Genomic DNA, 20424 nt, shown 5'->3' with positions numbered 1-20424 from the left:
CTTCCCATTAGACAATGTAGAAAGCATTCCATCCTCTTAAATGTTACTCTCCCATAGGTTTGAATCAAAGCACAAGAAGATTCTCAAATTTAAATGTACATTATGAAAGCTACAGACCAATTGCCAGGAGACAAATTGATACTGTAATAAAATTATTGGGCAAGGAAATTGGAGATCTGGGTTCCTGTTTAAGGCCTGTCATCAACTTGTTAAAACAAAGAGAGCACCACTTCCCTCAAACTTAAATGGAGCTGAGTGAACAATATGCTTTCTAACAGCTCTATTCCTACAATGTTTCATAATATTCTGAATTGATTTGAAGTGTCATTTAACTAAAATTACTAAACAAACCTTCCTGGCATTAAACATTAACACTGTTCTTTTAATACTGAACAGTTCATTATCATGCCAATAAATGATTAATTATAATTCTCTGGACCAATAATTTTGCTGGACTTTGATGACTCATAATTTGTGCTGTGTTGTAATGTTACCCCCTTGAAACTGACATACTAGCATTTACTGTTCTTTATTGCTTCTTTGAGACAGTTTATTGAAAGAGTCACCAAGTGACGTGTGTTTAGGAAGGGTTTAAAAGTTTGACATAGTTGAAACATGCATTACTTATCTTAACTGGCAGCTGAGCCAAGACTGGGAGATCTGTACTTCTCTGAGATTGGCCATTTGCACAGCAAACCCAACAATGAATAACTGGACAAACTGTTTGGCCAATGCAACTATTTGTGATGGTGCATCCTGTGTGTTACCTGAGAGTAATTCCAACTATATTCTAAGTTTAGTTCTGAGTACTGTCCTTACCATCATGTTGGCCTTGGTGATGTTCTCCATGGGCTGCAATGTAGATGTCAGGAAATTTGTAGGGCACTTAAAACGGCCATGGGGTATATTTATTGGCTTCCTCTGTCAGTTTGGAATCATGCCCCTCACAGGATTCATCCTGTCAGTTGCCTTTGACATTCTCCCCATCCAGGCTGTGGTGGTGCTCATCATAGGATGCTGTCCCGGAGGAACTTCTTCCAATATCTTGGCGTATTGGGTCGATGGCGACATGGACTTGAGGTAAGATATCTAAAACTCAAAATATTGCAATTGCATTGAATTAATCTTTTAAGAAGTCTATGGCTTTCTGAATTTCCAACTGATCTGCTGCAGAAGTACCATTAAGGAGTTTAAAAAAGAGAGGATCCATGCATTCCCTTGCCAACCCACATGGCTGTTTAGATATAGGAATTTAAGGGTTATTTTTTATGCTTGTGTTTTTCAATCTAGCTGAGTTAACAGGAATTTGGGTAATTGCTGTTTATCTCTGGGAAAAGATTCAAAGTTTTTCAAAAAAGAAATCTTTTCCAAACCACGAGCTGCAGCTAAGAAAGTTTTCTGTGTTGGTATCATAAGGAAAAAAGGGAAAAAAGAAAAAAAAACTTTTGGTTAATTATGAAGAGCTCTAAGTGTAGTCATGGAATAAAATTGTTCATTAAAGAAAACAGTCATCTCAATTCTTTGGGCAAGCTTTTTCTTGGTGTAAAACCTAAAGAAGAATTCTTACATTCATTTTCCCTCTACTTTTATTATATGGGGGAAAAAAACCTACAGCAGCTTTTTTTTTTTTTTTTTTAATTATGCTTACCTTACTATAAGATAAACAGAAAATGGTTTCTCTGCTTCCCACAGAGTAATCTAAATTGCAATATTTCCCCAATTCATCCTGTGCCAGTCTGAACTAGCAGTGGGGAAAAAAAGAAAAAAAAACTAATAGAAATAGGACGAAGCATTAATGTGACTAGACTGTGAATTTTAATGCTGTAAGTTGAATAGACAAATGTCTTTTTCCTTACTTCACAATTCTTCATTTCCTGTGAAATGTATGCATTTCTGCAAAACTTCCAGGTGTTAATATAACATGTGCTTATTAAATACTGTATAGTAGGCAATCAGTCCATTAATCATCAGCTACTGTACTCAGAAGAAAGAAGCTTAAAGCAGAGAAACGTAACCACTGCAAAATATAAAACTATATTCTGCACTGATCAAGCGCCTCATGAACAAATGGGAACTGTGTGTCTCATCTCACCTAGTGCTGATTTCTCCAGAAGCTTTAGAAAATACATATAATCCTTTTTTTTCCACATTACTTATTTCTCACATAAGGAAATACAGTAACTACCTTGCTATAGCTGTTTTAAGGAAATTCCTATAAAAGAACAAAGGTTTTCAAGTGCTATTGTTGCTGTTGTTAGATGCCCTTGAGTCAGTTCTGACTCAAAGAGATTCTACCTACAACAGAACAAAACACTGCCTGGGCCTGCACCTCACAATCATTACTATGTTTGAGCCCATTGTGACAGCCACTGCGTCAGATCATCTCACTGACATCTTCCTCTTTTTCACTGACTTTTTACTTTTCCAAGCAAGATGTCCTTCTCCAGGGACTGGTTCCTCATGATGACTTGACCAAACTACCTGAGATGAAGTCTCCTCATCCTCACTTCTAAGGAGCATTCTGTTTGTACTTCTTCCAAGACAGATTTATTTTTTTTTCTGGCAGTCCAGTATTCTTCACCAACACATAATTCAAATACATCAGTTCTTCTTTGTCTTCATTATTCATTATGCAGCTTTCACATGTTTATGAGGTGACTGAAAACAGCATGGCCTGGATTAGGTGCACCTTAGTCCTCAAAGTGCTATCTTTGCTTTTTAACAGTTTAAAGAAATCTTTTGCAGCAGATTTGCCCAATGCAATACGTCATTTGATTTCTTGACTATTGTTTGCATGGATGCTGGTTGTGGATCCAAGTAAAATGAAATCTTTGGCTACTTCAATTTTTTCTCCATTTATCATGATGTTGTTTATTAGTCCATTTGTCAGAATTTTTGTTTTCTTCATATTGAGGTATAATCCACACTGAAGGTTGTAGTCTTCACAAGTAAGTGCTTCAAGTCTTCTTCACTTTCAACAAGCAAGATTGCATATTTATTGAAAAATATCATTAGTACCACATGCAAGTAAAATTTTGCTAAAGATAATTCAAACCTGCTTGCAACGGTGTATCAACAAGGATACCAGATATTCAAGTCAGATTCAGAAGAGGACGTGGAACAAGAGATATCATTGCTGACACAGATAGAGCTTGGCTGAGAGCAGAGATTGCAAGATCTTTACCCATGCTTTACTGATTATTGCTAAAAAGGCAAGGAGGTGGCATCTTCTGACCTCCTCTAACTTCACAAGAGGAAGACAGAATCACCATCAGCAGCTCAAGGCCTGTTCTTATGAGGTCAGAGATACTGCCACCCTCTAGGCCTTTAAACAACCTTGACACCAACTGTCCCTCCCACAGCACCCACCACCTCTCCGATGAGTTTTATAATTTATTGCAGTGGTCACATGGAACTCAGAGATTATGGAATTTATTAGGGAAGCAAGAGACTACAATTCAAGTTCAGGAACATGCTCAGGATACAGTTCTTTGGTCGGGACAGTCTCCCCTCTGCTGTGCTCTTAGACATGCCTCCACCTCAGTGGGCCAGGTAAGCCTGCCACTATGTCCCCTGCCTCTTGGTTTCACTGCCACTGTCTCTCAGCTGGACATGTCTCTCAGCTGGGCATCTCTCAAAGCCAGGCATCTCTCTCAGCCCAGTGTCTCTCTCAGCAAGCTGTGGGATTGGATTCTGGCTCTAGGAGAACTCATTTTAAGCCTGATAGAGTGGTGAAACCAACCAATCCCAACATCAGTGTTCTACACACTTGAGAGCATGCTTTCCAGAAGATTATTTTGTGCTGTTCCAACAGAAATACCCCGAGTAGATGACTTTAACAATCAAGAGTTTAAAAGCAGTTACTCACAGTAATCTGGTGGGAGTTACAAAGACTATGGCTAGAAAAGCCATACCATGTAATTCACTATATCACAACTATGCAAAGGCATTTGACTGTGTGGATAATAACAACAAATTAAGTATAACATTGTGAAGAATGGAAATGCCAGAACATTTCATTGTGCTCATGAGAAACCTATATGTAGACCAAGACGCAGTTATTCTAACTGAACAAGGCGGTACTTTTGGGTTTCAAATCAGGAAAGCTGTGTATCAGGGTTGCATCCTTTCACTATATTTATTCAAATCTGTATGCTGAGGAAACAATCCAAGAAGTTGGACTATATGAAGAAGAATGCAGCATCAGGGTTGGGAAAAAATCTCATTAACAAGTGCTGTTAGGTTTAGTTGATCTGTGAACCATAATATAACAATAAGTTATTTTTAAGACTTCAGCTTATTTTGATAGCATAGACACACAAAGGTAAGGCTTCTAAAAAGCCTTCTAAAAGCTATCACCTACCTATTCAATGGAAGGAAGTGAACACAATTGCTATGGGATTTTTGACCTCCACTAAACAATATTCTAAACAGTGTTCTGGGAACTGTGTTTAAAGCATTAGGCTGCTAAGCAAAAGGTTGGTGATTCAAATTTACCAGCTGTTTTGTCGGAGGAAGATTAGGCAGTCTGTCTGCTTCCATGAAGATTTACAGCCTTGGAAACTCTATGGGGCAGTTCTACTCTATCCTACAGGGTGGCTATAAGATGGAACCAATTTGATGGCAATGGGTTTTAAACAGCTTAAACACAATGTTTATAATGTTTTAACAAAGTGAAGGAGTTTTGTGCCACACAGTATGTAATCATAATGTAACAGAGAAACATATGTATGACATAAGGTTGCTTGGCTATTGAAGTGGATTCCCTTCTCCAAGCTAAAGCTGTAAATGCCAAGTTACAGTTTTATGTGGTTTTAAGGAAATCTTATTTCTCTTGAAACAGAAGATGATTATGTAATATTTGTCTACCTAGTATAACAATTCCTGTAAATAACAAACTACTAAGAAATTAAAACTGAGGGGAATGTGAAAACTTGGTAGAAAACATCCAGTTGAATCAGTTTATACAAATCTGAATAAACCCTGTAATGTGAAATAGGCAATGAAAATTTTAATTTTAATTATATAGAGTGCACTTCACAGATCCCCCTTGTCTTGCAAAGTATACATAACACCAACACCTCTACAGTCCAATTGTCACCTAGGTATAGCAACCTCACCTATCTAGACTCAAACAAGACCCAATAAAACATCTTGCACACCCAAAATAAATTCCACTTACTCTCATAAACTTTTCTCACTTGGGACTTACTTACTTTCCTAATTCTAAAGATCTATTATGCAATTTCCCAGCACGTAGAAGATCAGAAACAGGAAATAGGAAAGGGTGCTAGAGAGGTAGGCATGAGTCCAACAGCAGCAAGTGGCCTGGAAAGCCTGATCCCAAGGGAGAAAAATAAAATGCCTACAAAACTAAGAAGACACAAAACTTAGCAGTCTTTGCTTCATCTATTTTTGGGATAAACAACTTTATGAACACAATAAGACCAGGAAATACCATTGTATTTTAGCATAGCAAATAATAACATTTATTGCAATGACCTCAAATCACCAAAAGAAGGTTAAATGAACCTGTTATATAAGAAAATGGCATCATGTCTTGTATGTGTTAGGAAAAATATATATATATATCAATTTTTCTTTGAAACAAATGAAGGAAGTAAAACTTAAGCTATTGGAAAATGGAAAAGAATTTTTTCTTCTTTTGAAGTGAGTTTCAGCTAACTAAAGGTCTCACACTAGTTTATTTAGATATAATCTTATCTACCATTTATATTTCCAATTTTGTACTCTTGGATGTTTACTATCTCCATCCCAATTGAATTCTAACAATAGCAGTGAAAATATGATTGTTTAGATTAATAAATATCTACAGTAATTGAACTAATATCACAAAATACCAGCAAAAAAACTGCACCTGGCTTTCACTTTCCTAGATGTAGTTAGCAGAAGAAGAAAATAAAATATTTTTCCCTCATCCTATCATTTCTCCCAAGCCTATGAAGCCATTGCATTTTGAAATCTCTAGTGGCTTAAAGGAGAAAAAAAAAAAAAAAAAAAAAACCTTATCCCTACCTATTGAAAGGCATAATAATTGAAATACAGTTGAAACTGATATTTCAACTTATCCCAACCTGGGAAGTAGTTGCTTGTGAATCTGATCTGTATATATTTTTTTACTTGTTACATTTGTTCTGTGAGCATCATATGCACAAATCGTTTCAGTGAGAAATGAAGATGTTTTCATATTAGATCTGTTGTAGTCAAGGCTCATGGCTCAGTTACCATACACTTCTTTGCATTTTCTCAGTTATAGATCAATAGCATGTCCCTCCTACCTTAGCAATGACTTCAACCATACTGAGGAAGGATTTTTCCCTCATACACCTTTGTTTGACTTAATCTTTGGGGAATCCCTCCTAATACATCCATTTCTTCATTTTCCCAATTTCATTATTGCCACCTACTTTCTACACCATTATTTTCTAGGTTTTTCTACTGCAACCTTATTTTTAAGCCAAATACTGTTACATTTTTTTTCATCTTCCACTTCAGTACTAACAGTTATTTTAGTGCTACAAGATCCATGATCCTCTTACTTATCACAAACCCAAAGAAATATTTTCCATTTCAACCACATAATTGTCCATCTCCTCTCTATTCTAACAGAAGTAACCCAACACCTTTTGACATCTTTCTTCCAAATTAATCAAGATTTGTTTTTTTCATATAGCTTTTAGTTTTACTTCACTAGCTAATACTGTTAGGGCACTATTTGGTGTCATGAAGGTGATGGTAATTTAGTTGTGGAACACTAGCTTTCCATGTAGAAGACAAGGGTTCAATTTGTAGCCAGTGTACTTCATGCACATCCACCACCTGTCAGTGGAGGCTTCTATGTTGCTATAATGCTGAACAAGTTTCAGTGGAGCTTCCAGACTTAGACAGACCAGAAAGAAAATCCTAACGATCTACTTCTGAAAATCAGTCAAAAATCAACCAATGAAAACTCTATGGGTCCAAATGATAAGATTCAAAACTGATCATGGGGATCATATAGTATGGAGCAGCATTTTGTTCTGTTGTGCATGGGCTCATCATTATGTGCCATCCATAGTGCTAAGTACTTTAAATACATTGGTTTACTTAATCTTCAAAACAATCCTCAGAGATAAGGACTATCATTTTATTCATTTGACAGATAATAGAACTAAGGATCACAAACTTGACCAAGGTCACAAAGGCAATGCATAAGAGCCTCAGAATTTGAATTCAGACTAGGCTCTTAATCATTGTCTACATTATTTCTGTCACTTAGTACATCTCCTGTTTTTAGTAATACCAATGAACATTTGCACTGACCTTTAAAATTTAGTGTTTCACTTCTAACATTATTATAATCTTTTGTATTCCTTATCATTGACTTGTCTGTCTACCAGTTGTTTGTCAGTTTGTTGTACTATGGTAGTTTGCATGTTGCTGTGCAACAGTAGCTATGCCATCTGTATTTTGAATACCAGAAGGGTCACCCACGGTGGGCAGGTTTCAGTAGAGCTTCCAAACTTTGAAAGACTGGGAAGAAAGGTGAGGTCACCACTTCTGAAAGAACTGGCCACTGAAACTCTTATGAATAATATTGTCTGATACAATGCTGGAAGATAAGCCCCTCCGGTTGGAAGGCAAAATAACACTGGGGAACAGCTGCCTCCTCAAAGTAGACTTGACCCTAATGACATGGATAGAGTAAAGCTTCCAGAAGCTTGTTTGCTTATAAGGCATGACCCAAAATAGGAAGAAGCTTCTACAAACATTCATTAGTAATTAGAATGTGGAATGTACCAAGTATGAATCTAGGAAAATTGGAAGTTGTCAAAAATGGAATGGAACACATAAAGATCAATAGCCTAAGCATTAGTGAGCTGAAATGCATTGAGATTGCCATTTTGAATCAGACAATCAAGTGGTCTGTTATGACAGGAATGACAAATTAAAGAGAAATGGTGTGGCATTTATTGTCACTAAAAATATTTCAAGATCCATCCTGAAGTACAATGCTGTCAGTGATAGGATAATATCCATACACCTACGCAGAAGACCAGTTAATATGACTATTACTCAAATTTATATACCAAGCAACCATCAAAGCAAAAGTTGGAAGAAATTGAAGATTTTTATGAACTCATGCAGTTTGAAATTGACCAAACATGCCATCAAGATGTATTGATTATTGCTGGTGGTTGGAATGCAAAGATTGGAAACAAGGAAGAAGCATCAGTGGTTGGAAGATATGATCTAGATGACAAAAATGATGCTGGAGATCTCATGACAGAATTTTGCAGACCAACAACTTATCCATTGCAAATACCTTTATTCATCAACATAAATAGTGACAAATGGACCTTACCAGATGGAATACACAGGAATCAAATGAACTACTCTGTAGAAAGAGGCAATAGGGAAGCTCAATATCTTCAGCCAAAATAAGACCAGGCGCTGACTGTGAAAAGCCCTATCAATTTCTCATATGCAAGTTCAAGTTGAAGCTTGAACTTAAAACAAGTTCATGAGAGCCAAAATATGACCTTGATTATAGCCCACCTGAAATTAGAGACCATGTGAAGAATAGATTTGATGCAGTGACCAGAGAGCAGATCAGTTGTGGGGATATCAAGAACATCATACATGAAGAAAGCAAAATGTCATTTAAAAACACAGGAAAAGAAGAAATGACCAAAATGAATGTCAGAAGAGACTCTAAAACATGCTCTTGATTGGAGAGTAGCTAAAACAAAAGGAAGTAATGATAAGATAAAAGAGCTGAACAGAAGACTTCAAAGAGCAGCTTAAGAACACAAAGTATTATAATGTAATGTGCAAAGACCTTTAGAAAACCAAAGGGGAAAAACATGCTCAGCATTTCTCGAGCTGAAAGAGCTAAAGAAAAAATTCAAGCCTTGAGTTGGAATATTGAAGGATTCTATGGGCAAAATATTGAATGATACAGGAAGAATCAAACAAAGACAGAAAGAATACACAGTAATTTTACCAAAAAGAATAGGTGGACGTTCAACTATTTCAGGAGCTAGCATATGGCCAAAACCAATGTATTGAAGGAGGAAGTTGAAGCTGAACTGAAGGACTTGGTGAAAAACAAGGATCCAGGAATTGACAGACTACCCATTCAGATATTTCAACAAATGGATGAAGCACTGAAAGTCGTTACCTATCTAAGCCTAGCAATTTGGAAGACAGCTACCTGGCCAACTGACTGAAAGAGATCCATATTTGGGCTCATTCCAAAGAAAGGTGATCTAACAGAATGTGGAAATTATTGAACAATATCATTAATGCCAAATGTAAGTAAATTTTTGCTGAATATAACACAAAAATGATTGCAGCAGTATATTGACAGGAAACTTCCAGAAATGCAAGCTGAATTCAGGAGAGGACATGGAACAAAGAATATCGTTGCTGATGTCAGATGGATCTTGGTTGAAGGCAAAGAATACCAGGAATATGTTTACCTGTGTTTCTTTGACTATGCAAAGGCATTTGATCATGTGGATCATAACAAATTATGGATAACATTGCAAAGAAAGGGAATCCCAGAACACGTAATTGTGCTCATGAGGAACCTGTACATAGACCAGAAGGCTGTCATTCGAACAGAACAAGGAAATACTGCATAGTTTCAAAATCAGAAAGGATGTGCATCAGGGTTGTATCCTTCCATCATACTTATTTGATCTGTATGCTGAGCAAATACTCCAAGAAGCTGGACTATATGAAGAGGAACTGTGGTATCAGGTTTGGGGCAAGAATCATTAACAACGTGTGACATACAGATGACACTACCTTGCTTGCTGAAAGTGAAGAGAACTTGAAGCCCCTACTTATGAAAATCAAAGACTTCACTTCAATCTGCAGTATGGGTTACCCCTCAACATAAAGAAAACAAATGTCCTCACAACTCGACCAATAATCAACATCATGATAAATAGAGAAAAGATTGAAATTTTCAAAGATTTCATTTTACTTGGATCCACAATCAACACCCATGGAAGCAGCAGTCAAGAAAATCAGACATCATCTTGCACTAGGCAAATCTGCTGCAAAAGACATCTTAACAACAACGTGGTTAAGATCCCCAACTAAATCTAAACCATTTCCTTCCCAAACTCTGATCTGGCCCCTTCTCCTTGTTTCTAAGAAGCTGTTATTTCCAAACTCAAAACAGTGATCAATGTCATAAATCTTCTTAACAACAGTTCAGAATTGAAACTTTGATGAAGAAATTGGAAAGAAAAAACAAGGAGATAAAAAGATTTTCTTTTAAACATTGTTCTCACAACTTAAAACAAACAAAAGAACAAAATTCTCTTTTCTTCACTATAATATAGGTGATGAATACTGCCTTCCCTGTCTCTTCCACTCTAGATAACTTATTGGATACACATAAATAAAAATGATTTTATGATGGGGATAACATTAAGTCCATTCTAATTCACTTTTAAAAAGAAATTTGAGAATGTTAAAGGAAGGGAGGAAGGAAAGGAAAGCAGGAAAATCATTTTACAAATCTCAGCACTTTAATTATAAGTAGTAGAAAGCACTATTAATACGACATTTGACTGCAAACCAGAAGAATTGATAATTCAAATTCACCTGCCACCTGTGGAAGGAAGATGGGGCAAACCACTTCCCTAGAGATTTACTGCCTCAGAAACATATGGGGGTCACTATGAGTTGGAATCGACTCAATGGCAGTGAATTCGGTTTTTGTTTTGTTTTGTTGTGTTTGAGGACTCTCCTTTTGCATCCCATTTTGTATTTAAATTCAGTTAACCTATGACCAAAATAGAGGAACTTCTTAGAAAATGTTTTACATACATCTCTGGCATTGGCTATTTTTACAACACTTTAGCTGTATTAATACAAATATTTAATCTAAATCTTTTAAACACATTTTAAGTGAGATTGTCCCTGCTAAACAGTGATTATTAGGGAAGTTAAGCCATTTTATTTCTCGTTTTGAGTTGCGACACATCAGCAAATAAAAATCCTGAAAGTTTTACTCCATCTGCATCATTAAGATCAACTCTACATTGAGGAGACAGCCCTTCCCCTGTCATGGTTTGAGTGGCACTCTATCAGATAATGTTTCACTGCTATACCTAAAGTTTTCACCGGCCAATTTTTTCAGAAGTAGATCACCAGGTCCTTCTTCCCAGTCTGTAGTAGTCTGGAAGCTTTGTTGAAAATTGCCCACCATTGGTGATCCTGTTGGTATTTTAAATACCAGTGGTATAGTTTCTAGTATCACTGAAATATGCAAGCCACCACAGTATGAAAAACTAACAAACAAGTGGTAGACTCAAAATTAGAAGAAATAGCTTCAAATATCCCTTAATAATTGTTTTGGTTACCTAGTGCTGCTCTCACAGGAATATACCACAAATGGGATGGCTTAAACAAACAGGAGTTTATTCTCTTACAATTTTGGAGGCTTTAAGTCTGAGCTCAAAGTGACACACTCTAGGGGCTGAATAAAAGCCCCTCAACCTTGGGATTCAGCTCTGCCTCCTGTTTCTGGCCCACTGAAGCTGGATGCTTTTCTTTACTCAGGCAGCTGCTGGTTGCTGAGGCTGACAAGCCCGAGGTTGACAAGTAAAAAGGCACAGTCTCAATGTTACCAAACAACATGGCAAGCCACTAATTCAAGTCCAGATGAAGTCCCAAGATTGGCAGGACATGGCAGGCTGTTGAACAATGACTTGGCTACATGAAGCATTCAAGCCAAAAGACTAGAGACCATTCCCAAAGCTGCTTCTTATATACGGGAAGCAGACCACATCCCTAAAGCAGCTACTCAACTGCTTGTGGTACATACCACATGGGGTTAATTGCCAGTTTCACCATAGAAAATAACTATCACCAGTTAGTTGCTCAGCCACTCAACCAGGCCAAGCCAAGTTGACATACAATCTTAACTACCACAATAACAAAAATGTAGAATGTATAAAGTATGCATCTAGGAATATTAGAAGTTCTCAAAAATGAAATGGAAGGCTTGAGGGAATGAGCCAAAATGGACTGGTATTGAATCAGACTATCATATGGTCTACTATACTAAGAATGACAAATTGTAGAGGAATGGTGTCACAATTGTATTCATCTTCCAAAAGAACATTAAAAGATCTATCCTGAAATACAGTGCTCTCAGTGACAGGGTAACATCTATACTTCTACAAGGAACACCAGTTAATATGACTGTTGTTCAAGTTTACGCACCAATCATTAATCCCAAGGATGAAGAAAGCAAAGATTTTTACCAACTTCTACAGTCTGAAATTGATCAAACATGAAATCAAGATGCAGTGATAATTACCAGTGAATTGAATATGTAATAGTTGCAGAGATGAGGACTATGATTGTTATATTTCTTCAGTGGATATGTGTATCAAATATTTTTGTTTCCTTCTGTTATGGACTATGGAATGTAAACAGGGTTAATGCATTTCAGTTGCATGCATGTTAGTGTATCATATTAAGTGCAAATATGACTTTATAATTGTCCTATTTAGAGATTATGTATGGTTAAGGAGATGTACACACCTGTCAAGTTGACAAGGGGTGGACTGTGATAGTTGGAGTTGTGTGTCAACCTGGCTAGACCACAATTCTGAGTGATTTAAGCAGTTGTGATGTGGATTATTTCCATGATGAGATTGGATGTATATGTTTTGAGCAACTAATCCATTGAAAGGGAGTTTACTTAGGGGTGTGACCTGCTTCCAATATATTTATGGACATCCTGGGAAAGTGAGAAACTCTTCTGTGGATCTGGATCCTGTTGTGCTGCCTACAACTGTCTGTGAGTGAGCAATCCACATTCAGCCTAGTGATCTGGGATTCATCAGTTGTTGGAGTCAACAGCCAGTATACTGTCTGCCAACCTTGAGCTCATCAGCCCCTGCAGCTGCGTGAGTCAGGAAAAGCCTCCAGCTTGATGTTTGATCCAAGAACTTAGGACTGTCCAGCTTCGATAAGTGTGTGAGCCATTTTCCTAAAATAAATTTCTCTTTCTCTTTCTCTCTCCTTCCCTCTCCCTCCCTCCTTCTCTCTCTCTCTCTCTCTCTCTCTCTCTATATATATATATATATATATTTACAGATATATATATAAGCTTTACTTGTTTTGCTTCTATAGAGAACCCAGCCTAACACAGAATGCAAAAGTGGAACCAAAGAAGAAAGATAACTAGTTGGAAAACACCGCTTTGGTGATAAAGATTAAGCCAACAATTACATGACAGAATTTCTCAAGACCAACAGCCTATTCACTGTTTTCTACAGTGAATAACTGTTTCCTACAACAAAAATGGTAACTATACATGTGAACTTCATCAGATGGAATACACAGGAATTAAATAGACTACATCTGTGGAAACAGATGATGGAGAAGTTCAACATCATCAGTCAGAACAAGGCCAGTGCCCAAACAGAACTTGTTCATAAACAAGTTCAAGTTGAAGGTGAAGAAAATTAAAACAAATCCTAATTAAAATCAGAGCTGAACAAGACTTTGAGTGTATCCCACTTGAATTTAGAGACCATCTCAAGAATAGATCTGATGCATTGAATACCAATGACCAAACAGCCCACAAGTTATAGGATGATATCAAGGACATCATACATGAAGAAAAGAAAATGTCATTAAAAAGATGAAAAAGAATAAAAAAGACCAAAATGGATATCACAAGAGACTCCAAAACTTTCTGTTGAATGTAGAATAGCTGAAGTGAATAGAAGAAATGATGAAGTAAAAGAGCTAAAGAGAAGGTTTTAAAGGGCAGCAGGGGAAGACAAAGTAAAGATCTGCAGTTAGAAAACAAAAAGGGAAGAAAATTCTCAACATTCTCAAACTAAAAGAACTGAAAAAAAACCTCAAGCCTCAAGTTGCAATATTGAAGGATTCTATAGGGAATAAATTGAATAATGCAGGAAGTATCCAAAGAAGATGGAAGGAATACACAGAGGCACTATACCATAAAGAATTGGTTGATGTACAAGCATTTCAGGAGTAGCATATAATCAAGGACTGATGATATTGAAGGAAGAAGCCTTAGCTACACCAAAGGCACTAGTGAAAAACAATCCTCCAGGAATTAAGAGAATATCAATTGAGATATTTCAACAAACAAATGAAATGCTGGAAGGACTCATTCATCTATGCGAAGATACTTGGAAAATAGCTACCTGGAAAATGACAGGAAGAGAACTATAGTTTTGCCTGTTCCAAAGAAAGTGATCCAATATGATGTGGGAATTATCACACAATATCATTAACATTACACACAAGTAAAGTTTTGCAGAAGAAAATTTAAAAAACAGTTTCAGCAGTACATTGACAGGGAACAGTCAGAAATTCAAGCCAGATTCAGAAGAAGACAAAGAATGAGGGATATCACTGCTAATGTCAGACTGACCTTGGCTGAAAGCAGAGAATGTTAGAAAGATGTTTACCTATGTAACAGCATTAGACTGTGTGAATCATAAGAAATGATGAATAACACTTTGAAGAATGGCAATTCCAGAACACTTAATTTGCTCATTGGAAAATTGTACATATTCCAAGAGGCAGTTTTTCAAACAAAACAAGGAATACTACATGGTTTAAAAATCAAGAAAAGTGAATCAGTATCCTGAGCAAATAATCTAGGAAGCTGTAGTATATGAAGAAGAATGTGGATCAGGATTAAAGGAAGGACACTTTAACAACTTGTGATTTAAACAGATGACAAAACTTTGCCTTCTGAAAGTGAAGAGGTCTTGAAGCACTTACTGATAAAGATCAAGGACTACAGCCTTCAGCATGGATTACACCTCAACATAAAGAAAACAAAAATCCTCACAAGTGGACCAATAAACAACATCATGATAAATGGAGAAAAGAATGAAGTTGTCAAGGATTTCATTTTACTTGGATCTACATTCAATGCCCATGGAAGCAAAAGTCCAGAAATCAAACATCGTATTGCATTGGCAAATCTGCAGCAAAAGAACTCTTTAAATTGTTAACAGCCAAAGATGTCACTCTGGGGACTAAGGTGCACCTGACTCAGGCCATAGTATTTTCAGCTGCCTCAGACACATGTGAAAGCTGGATAATGAATAAGAACGACCAAAGAAGACATGATGCCTTTGAATTTTGGTGCTGGTGAATAATATTGAATATGCCATGGACTGCCAGAAGAATGAAGAAATCTATTTTGGAAGAAGTACAGCTGGAATGCTCCTTAGAACCTAATATGGTGAGACCTCATCTCATGTACTTTGGACATATTATCAAGAGGCACCAGTCCCTGGAGAAGGACATCATGCTTGGTAAAATAGAGGGTCAGGAAAAAAGAGGAAGATCCTCAAGGAGATACATGGACAGTGGCTGCAGCAATAGGCTCAAATGTAGCAAAGATTGTGAAGATAGTGCAGGATTGGGCAATGTTTCAGTCTATTGTACAGAGCCTGTGTGAGTCAGAACTGACTAGATGCTACCTAACATTAAGCAACCTTATGGACTTTTCCCCTCTTCCTTTATTTGGCAAAATGTGTGCTTAGTTAAATACAAGGAAATAAAATTTCTCAACTTTAGCTGCTTTCCTTAGCATAAGCTTATTGTCACCAAGTTGATTCCACTCATAGTGACCCTATAGGTGGGTAGAAATGCCCCATACTTGTCCTAGGAGGTAATATTTTTTTCAGTTTTACTAATTTATTTAACATTGCTTCTTGTACACTGTTTCTTCTTCTCTTTTTTTTTAACTGTGGTTTCCGTGAAAGTTTACAGAGCAAATTAGTTTTCCATTCAACAATTTATATAGCTGCAACTTATTAATTGTAACTAATTTATATCATTAGGTACAGTTCCCTCAGTGTAACAGCACTCTTCAAGTCTTGAGCAAAATTCAGTCCTCCAGTTGCAATATTGAAAGATTCTATGGGAAAAATATTGAATGATGCAAGAAACATCAAAAGAAGATGGAAGAAATGCACAGAGTCACTGTACCAAAAAGAGTTGGTTGATGGTCATCCATTTCAGGAGGTGGGATATGATCAAGGACCAATGGTATTGAAACCAATGGTATAAGAAAGAAGTCAAAGCTGCACTGAAGGAATTGGTGAAGAACAAGACTCCAGAAATTGATGGAATACACACTGAAATGTTTCAAAAAATGGATGATGCTCTGGAGGCACTCACTTGTATATACCAAGAAATTTGGAAGACAGCTACCTGGCCAACTGACTGGAAGAGATCCATATCAGTACCCATTCCAAAGAAAGATGATCCCACAGAATGTGGAAACTATTGAAGATTATCATTAACATCACATGCAAGTAAAATCTTGCTGAAGATAATTAAAAAATGGTTTAAGCAGTATATTGACAAATAACTTCCAGAAATATAAGCTTGATTCAGAAAAGGACATGGAATGAGGGATATCATTGACGATGTCAGATGGATCTTGGCTGAAAGCAAAGAATACCTGAAAGATGTTTACTTGTGTTTTATGCACCATGCAAAACATTTGATTGTGGATCCTAGCAAATTATAGATAACACTGAGAAGAATGGGAATTACAGAACACATAATTGTGCTCATGAGGAACCTGTATATAGACCAGAAGGCTGTCGTCTGAACAGAACAAGAAGATCTGCATGGTTTAAAATCAGGAAGGGAGGGTTGTATCCATTCACCCCATTCAATCTTTAGGTGGAGCAAATAATTTGAGAAGCTGGATTATATGAAGAAGAACATGGCATCAGGTTTAGAGGAAGACTCATTAACAGCCTACAAGACACAGATGACACAACTTCGCTTGCTGAAAGCGAGGATGACTTGAAGCACTTACTGATGAAGATTAAAGACTACAGTCTGCAATATGAATTACATCTCAATATAAAAAAAATGAAAATTCTCACAACTGGACCAATAAGTAGCACCATGATAAGTGGAGAAAATATTAAAGTTGTCAAGGATTTCACATTGCTTGGTTCCACAATCAACACCAATGGAAACAGCAGTCAAGACATCAGACAATGTATTGCACTGGGCAAATCTGCTGCAAAAGACCTCTTTCAAGTGATGAAGAGCAAAGATGTCTCTTTGAAGACTAAGGTATGCTTGACCCAAGCCATGGTATTTTCAATCACGTCATATGCATGTGGGAGCTGGACAATGAATAAGGAAGAGCAAAGAAGAGTTGATGCTTTTAAGTTATGGTGCTGGCAAAGAATACTGAAAGTACCATAGGCTGCAAGAAGAACTAACAAATCTGCCCTGGAGGAAGTGCAGCCGGAATGCTCGTTGGATGCAAGAATGGGCAGACTTTGTTTCACCTACTTTGGTCATGTTGTCAGAAGGAACCATTTCCTGGAGAAGGATATCGTGCTTGGTAAAGTGGAGGGTTAACAAAAAAGGGAAAAGCCTTCAATGAGATGGATTGACACAGTGGCTGCAATGATGGGCTCAGGTATAGCAAGTATTGTGAGGCTGGCACAAGACTGAGAGTGTTTTGTCCTGTTGTATACAAGGTTGCTATGAGTTGGAGCTGACTTGACAGCACCTAACAACAACAACTAACAACAGCACTCTTCCCACTTCCCCTCTGGGTTCCTTATTTCCATGTGTCCTTCTTTCCTGCCCCTTCTTGCCTTCTAAGCTTTGTTTTGAGCAAATGCTGCCCTCTTGGTCTCAGATAGTTAATTGTTCTAAGGAGTGTTGTTGTTGTTATGTGCCATCGAGTCAGACCTGACTCATAGAGACCCCTCCTTGGGTTTCCGAGGCAGTATCACTATGGAAGTAGATTGCCCCATATTCCTTCAGAGGAGTGGCTGGTGGGTTTGAACTGCCAGCCTTCTGGTTAACAGTCAAGTACCTTAGCCACTGTGCTACCAGAGCTCCCGTTCTAAGGATTACATTCCTTAAAAGTGTTACCATTGACTTTAGATGCCTGTCTGTTGTTTGACTAAACTATGATTCCCAGGGGAATGTCAGCTCCATGTTTGAAGGGTGCCTAAGAGATACTAAAGGTGTTCTAGCAGTCTCTATCAGACCAGTAAGTGTGGTTTTTTGTATGATTTTGAATTTTGTTCTACATTTTTCTCCCATTCTGTCCAGGCCAAGGCTGGAATCTTTATGGGAGCAGACTGCCACATCTTTCTCCTGTGGAGCAGTGGTGGGTTTGAACCACTGACCTCTTGGTTAGCAGCTAAATACTTAACCACTGCATCACCAAGATTACCTCTTCCCTAGCATGTTGTTGTTGTTATGTGCCATCGGAAGGGAGTGTAAATTTTTAGCATTTTCCTTCAAGTATGCACATAATACTTTAAAGAAATCACTACTTTAATAGCTCTTAATATTACAGTTATTGGAGAAGGGGGCTTTCCAAACAATTGCTCTTAGAATTTCCTGATTCTCAGTTATACTGTAATACAAATGTATGGCTATATAGATACTAATAGGATCTATCTCTTAAAGAGTTGCCCACACTAAGTAGGACACACCATCGGCTCATTTAATCTTCACAATCTATGAGGGGAAAGACTATTATTATCTTTATTTTACAGATAAGAAAATAGGCACAGAGAAGTCAAGTAAATTACCCAAGGTCACATAGTAAGTGACAATACCTCTTCAAACCCAAACAGTCTGGATCAGAGAAAAAAGAGGCTTTTAACTGCTATGTTCCACAGGCAGAGAATGTGCCCTGTACAGGATGCAATTTGAAGGGATCACAAAGACCCACTGACCAAAAAAACTCTCTTACAACAGCTTTAACAGTGCCAAAAATAGCATCATTTGATATTAATTCCTCAGAATCAAAACCAAAATGTACTCACTTAGACAAAATCTACTTACTTGGTCAAATCCACTTTCTAAAGTATAAATGCTCTCAAGAAGAGTCACAACAAACCTTGCTTCTTCTGAACACATTTTTGGCAAATTTCTTAGCAACTAACTCAGTTCTAAGACTCCAGGACTACCATCCCTGACTACAGGTTTTCTTTTGTTTTATAAGTCAACTTCTTCTTTTCTCAAGCTACAGCCATTTGGCCCATAATTTGTCTCCTTTAAGAAAAGACACTAAGGCTCCTTCTTCAGACATGCATTCTCCACCAAGAGCTCATCTTGGTTTAAAGGAGGGCCATCTTACACCAAGTCAGCCACACAAAGCCCAGTGAAAATTTGGCCGGTATAAATGTGTCTGCTATTGTCTGACCAGAGGTTCAAAGGGTATCACATCTGAGCACTTTGTGCATTGTTTAATAGTAGGTTTAAACTGTTATTAAATATCTTCTTTGATACTTGAGAACACATGGGGAGAGTGAGATGGCACAAGACAAGGTACAATGACACCAACAATGGATCTCATCATTCTATCAAGGCCCTTCCTATACAAACTTGCCCACACGTCTATTTCTGGCTATCATACCACAGGATGCTATTGGTTGAGATAGTCTTTTGAAGGACTTTCTATTCCTGAAGCAAAAACTGAAACAAACTCTTACATAGAAAGCCCAAGTGGACATGCCTGTCAACTTACCTCTTTCTTTTCAGTGTCAGCATGACCACATGTTCCACACTGCTTGCCCTGGGAATGATGCCATTGTGTCTCTTTATCTATACCAAAATGTGGGCTGATGCTGGGACGATTGTAATTCCCTATGATAGCATAGGTAAGTCATTCTTTTGCAAGATTTTTTAATATTACCCTCCTACTCTTCTGTTTATCCCCTACTGGGTTTTCGAACAAGGTTCAGACCCAGCTATTATTTACCATTTCCTTGCATGAGTGACAGTTTATGCCCAATAAAGATTCCTTTACAAACAATTCCTGCATTTGAATGAGTGTTCAAAAAACAAAAACTAAACTCAGTGCCATCAAGTTAACTCAAACTCAAAGTGACCCCCTTTGGGTTTCCAGGGTGGTAAATCTTTATGGAAGTAGATTGCCAGTCTTTCTTCCACAGAGTGGATGGTGAGTTTGAACTGCCAACCTTCTAGTTAACAGCCAAATGTCTTAGGCACTATGCCACCAAATTCCCAAATTTGACCCCGTAGGAGAACCTGCTTTTTCTTCAATTCAAATAATCAAAGAGAGGGACCAACTTAAACAGTCCCCTCCTCCTACAATCATTCTGGGCATGAGGAGGCTTAAGTTACTAATGCATAAGAATTTCCATTTTTTCTTTCATCTAGAGTTTTACTATTGTTGTTAGGTGCTGTTGGGTCAACCTCTGACTCATGGTGACCCCATGTACAGCAGAAGAAAATGCTGCCTAATTCTGCACTATCTCTATGATCAATTGTAATCAGTTGTGGATCAGATCATTTCTACTTAAAAATAATGGGAGTTGGCACTCAAATACTCAAATTTAAGAAATTAAAAAAAAAAAAAAA

General features: G+C 37.4%; 1 protein-coding gene across 1 annotated transcript in view; it reads left to right on the top strand.

Annotated features, from left to right (window-relative positions):
* The first annotated feature begins 697 nt into the window (after positions 1 to 697).
* The window catches only part of SLC10A2 (solute carrier family 10 member 2), a 31078-nt gene continuing 11351 nt past the window's right edge, over positions 698 to 20424 (top strand). The window contains exons 1-2 of the mRNA XM_007957260.2: positions 698 to 1080; positions 19582 to 19700. Coding sequence (XP_007955451.1) covers positions 704 to 1080; positions 19582 to 19700 — 496 coding nt within the window. The 5' untranslated portion in view covers positions 698 to 703. The remainder of the gene's footprint in view (positions 1081 to 19581; positions 19701 to 20424) is intronic.

This window comes from Orycteropus afer, unplaced genomic scaffold (genome assembly GCF_000298275.1).
Source record: "Orycteropus afer afer isolate SDZICR_OR568_19922 unplaced genomic scaffold, OryAfe1.0 scaffold00724, whole genome shotgun sequence".
NCBI lineage: Eukaryota > Metazoa > Chordata > Mammalia > Tubulidentata > Orycteropodidae > Orycteropus > Orycteropus afer.
Note: the sequence above shows the minus strand (reverse complement) of the source record. Positions and strands in the feature narration are given on the sequence as shown.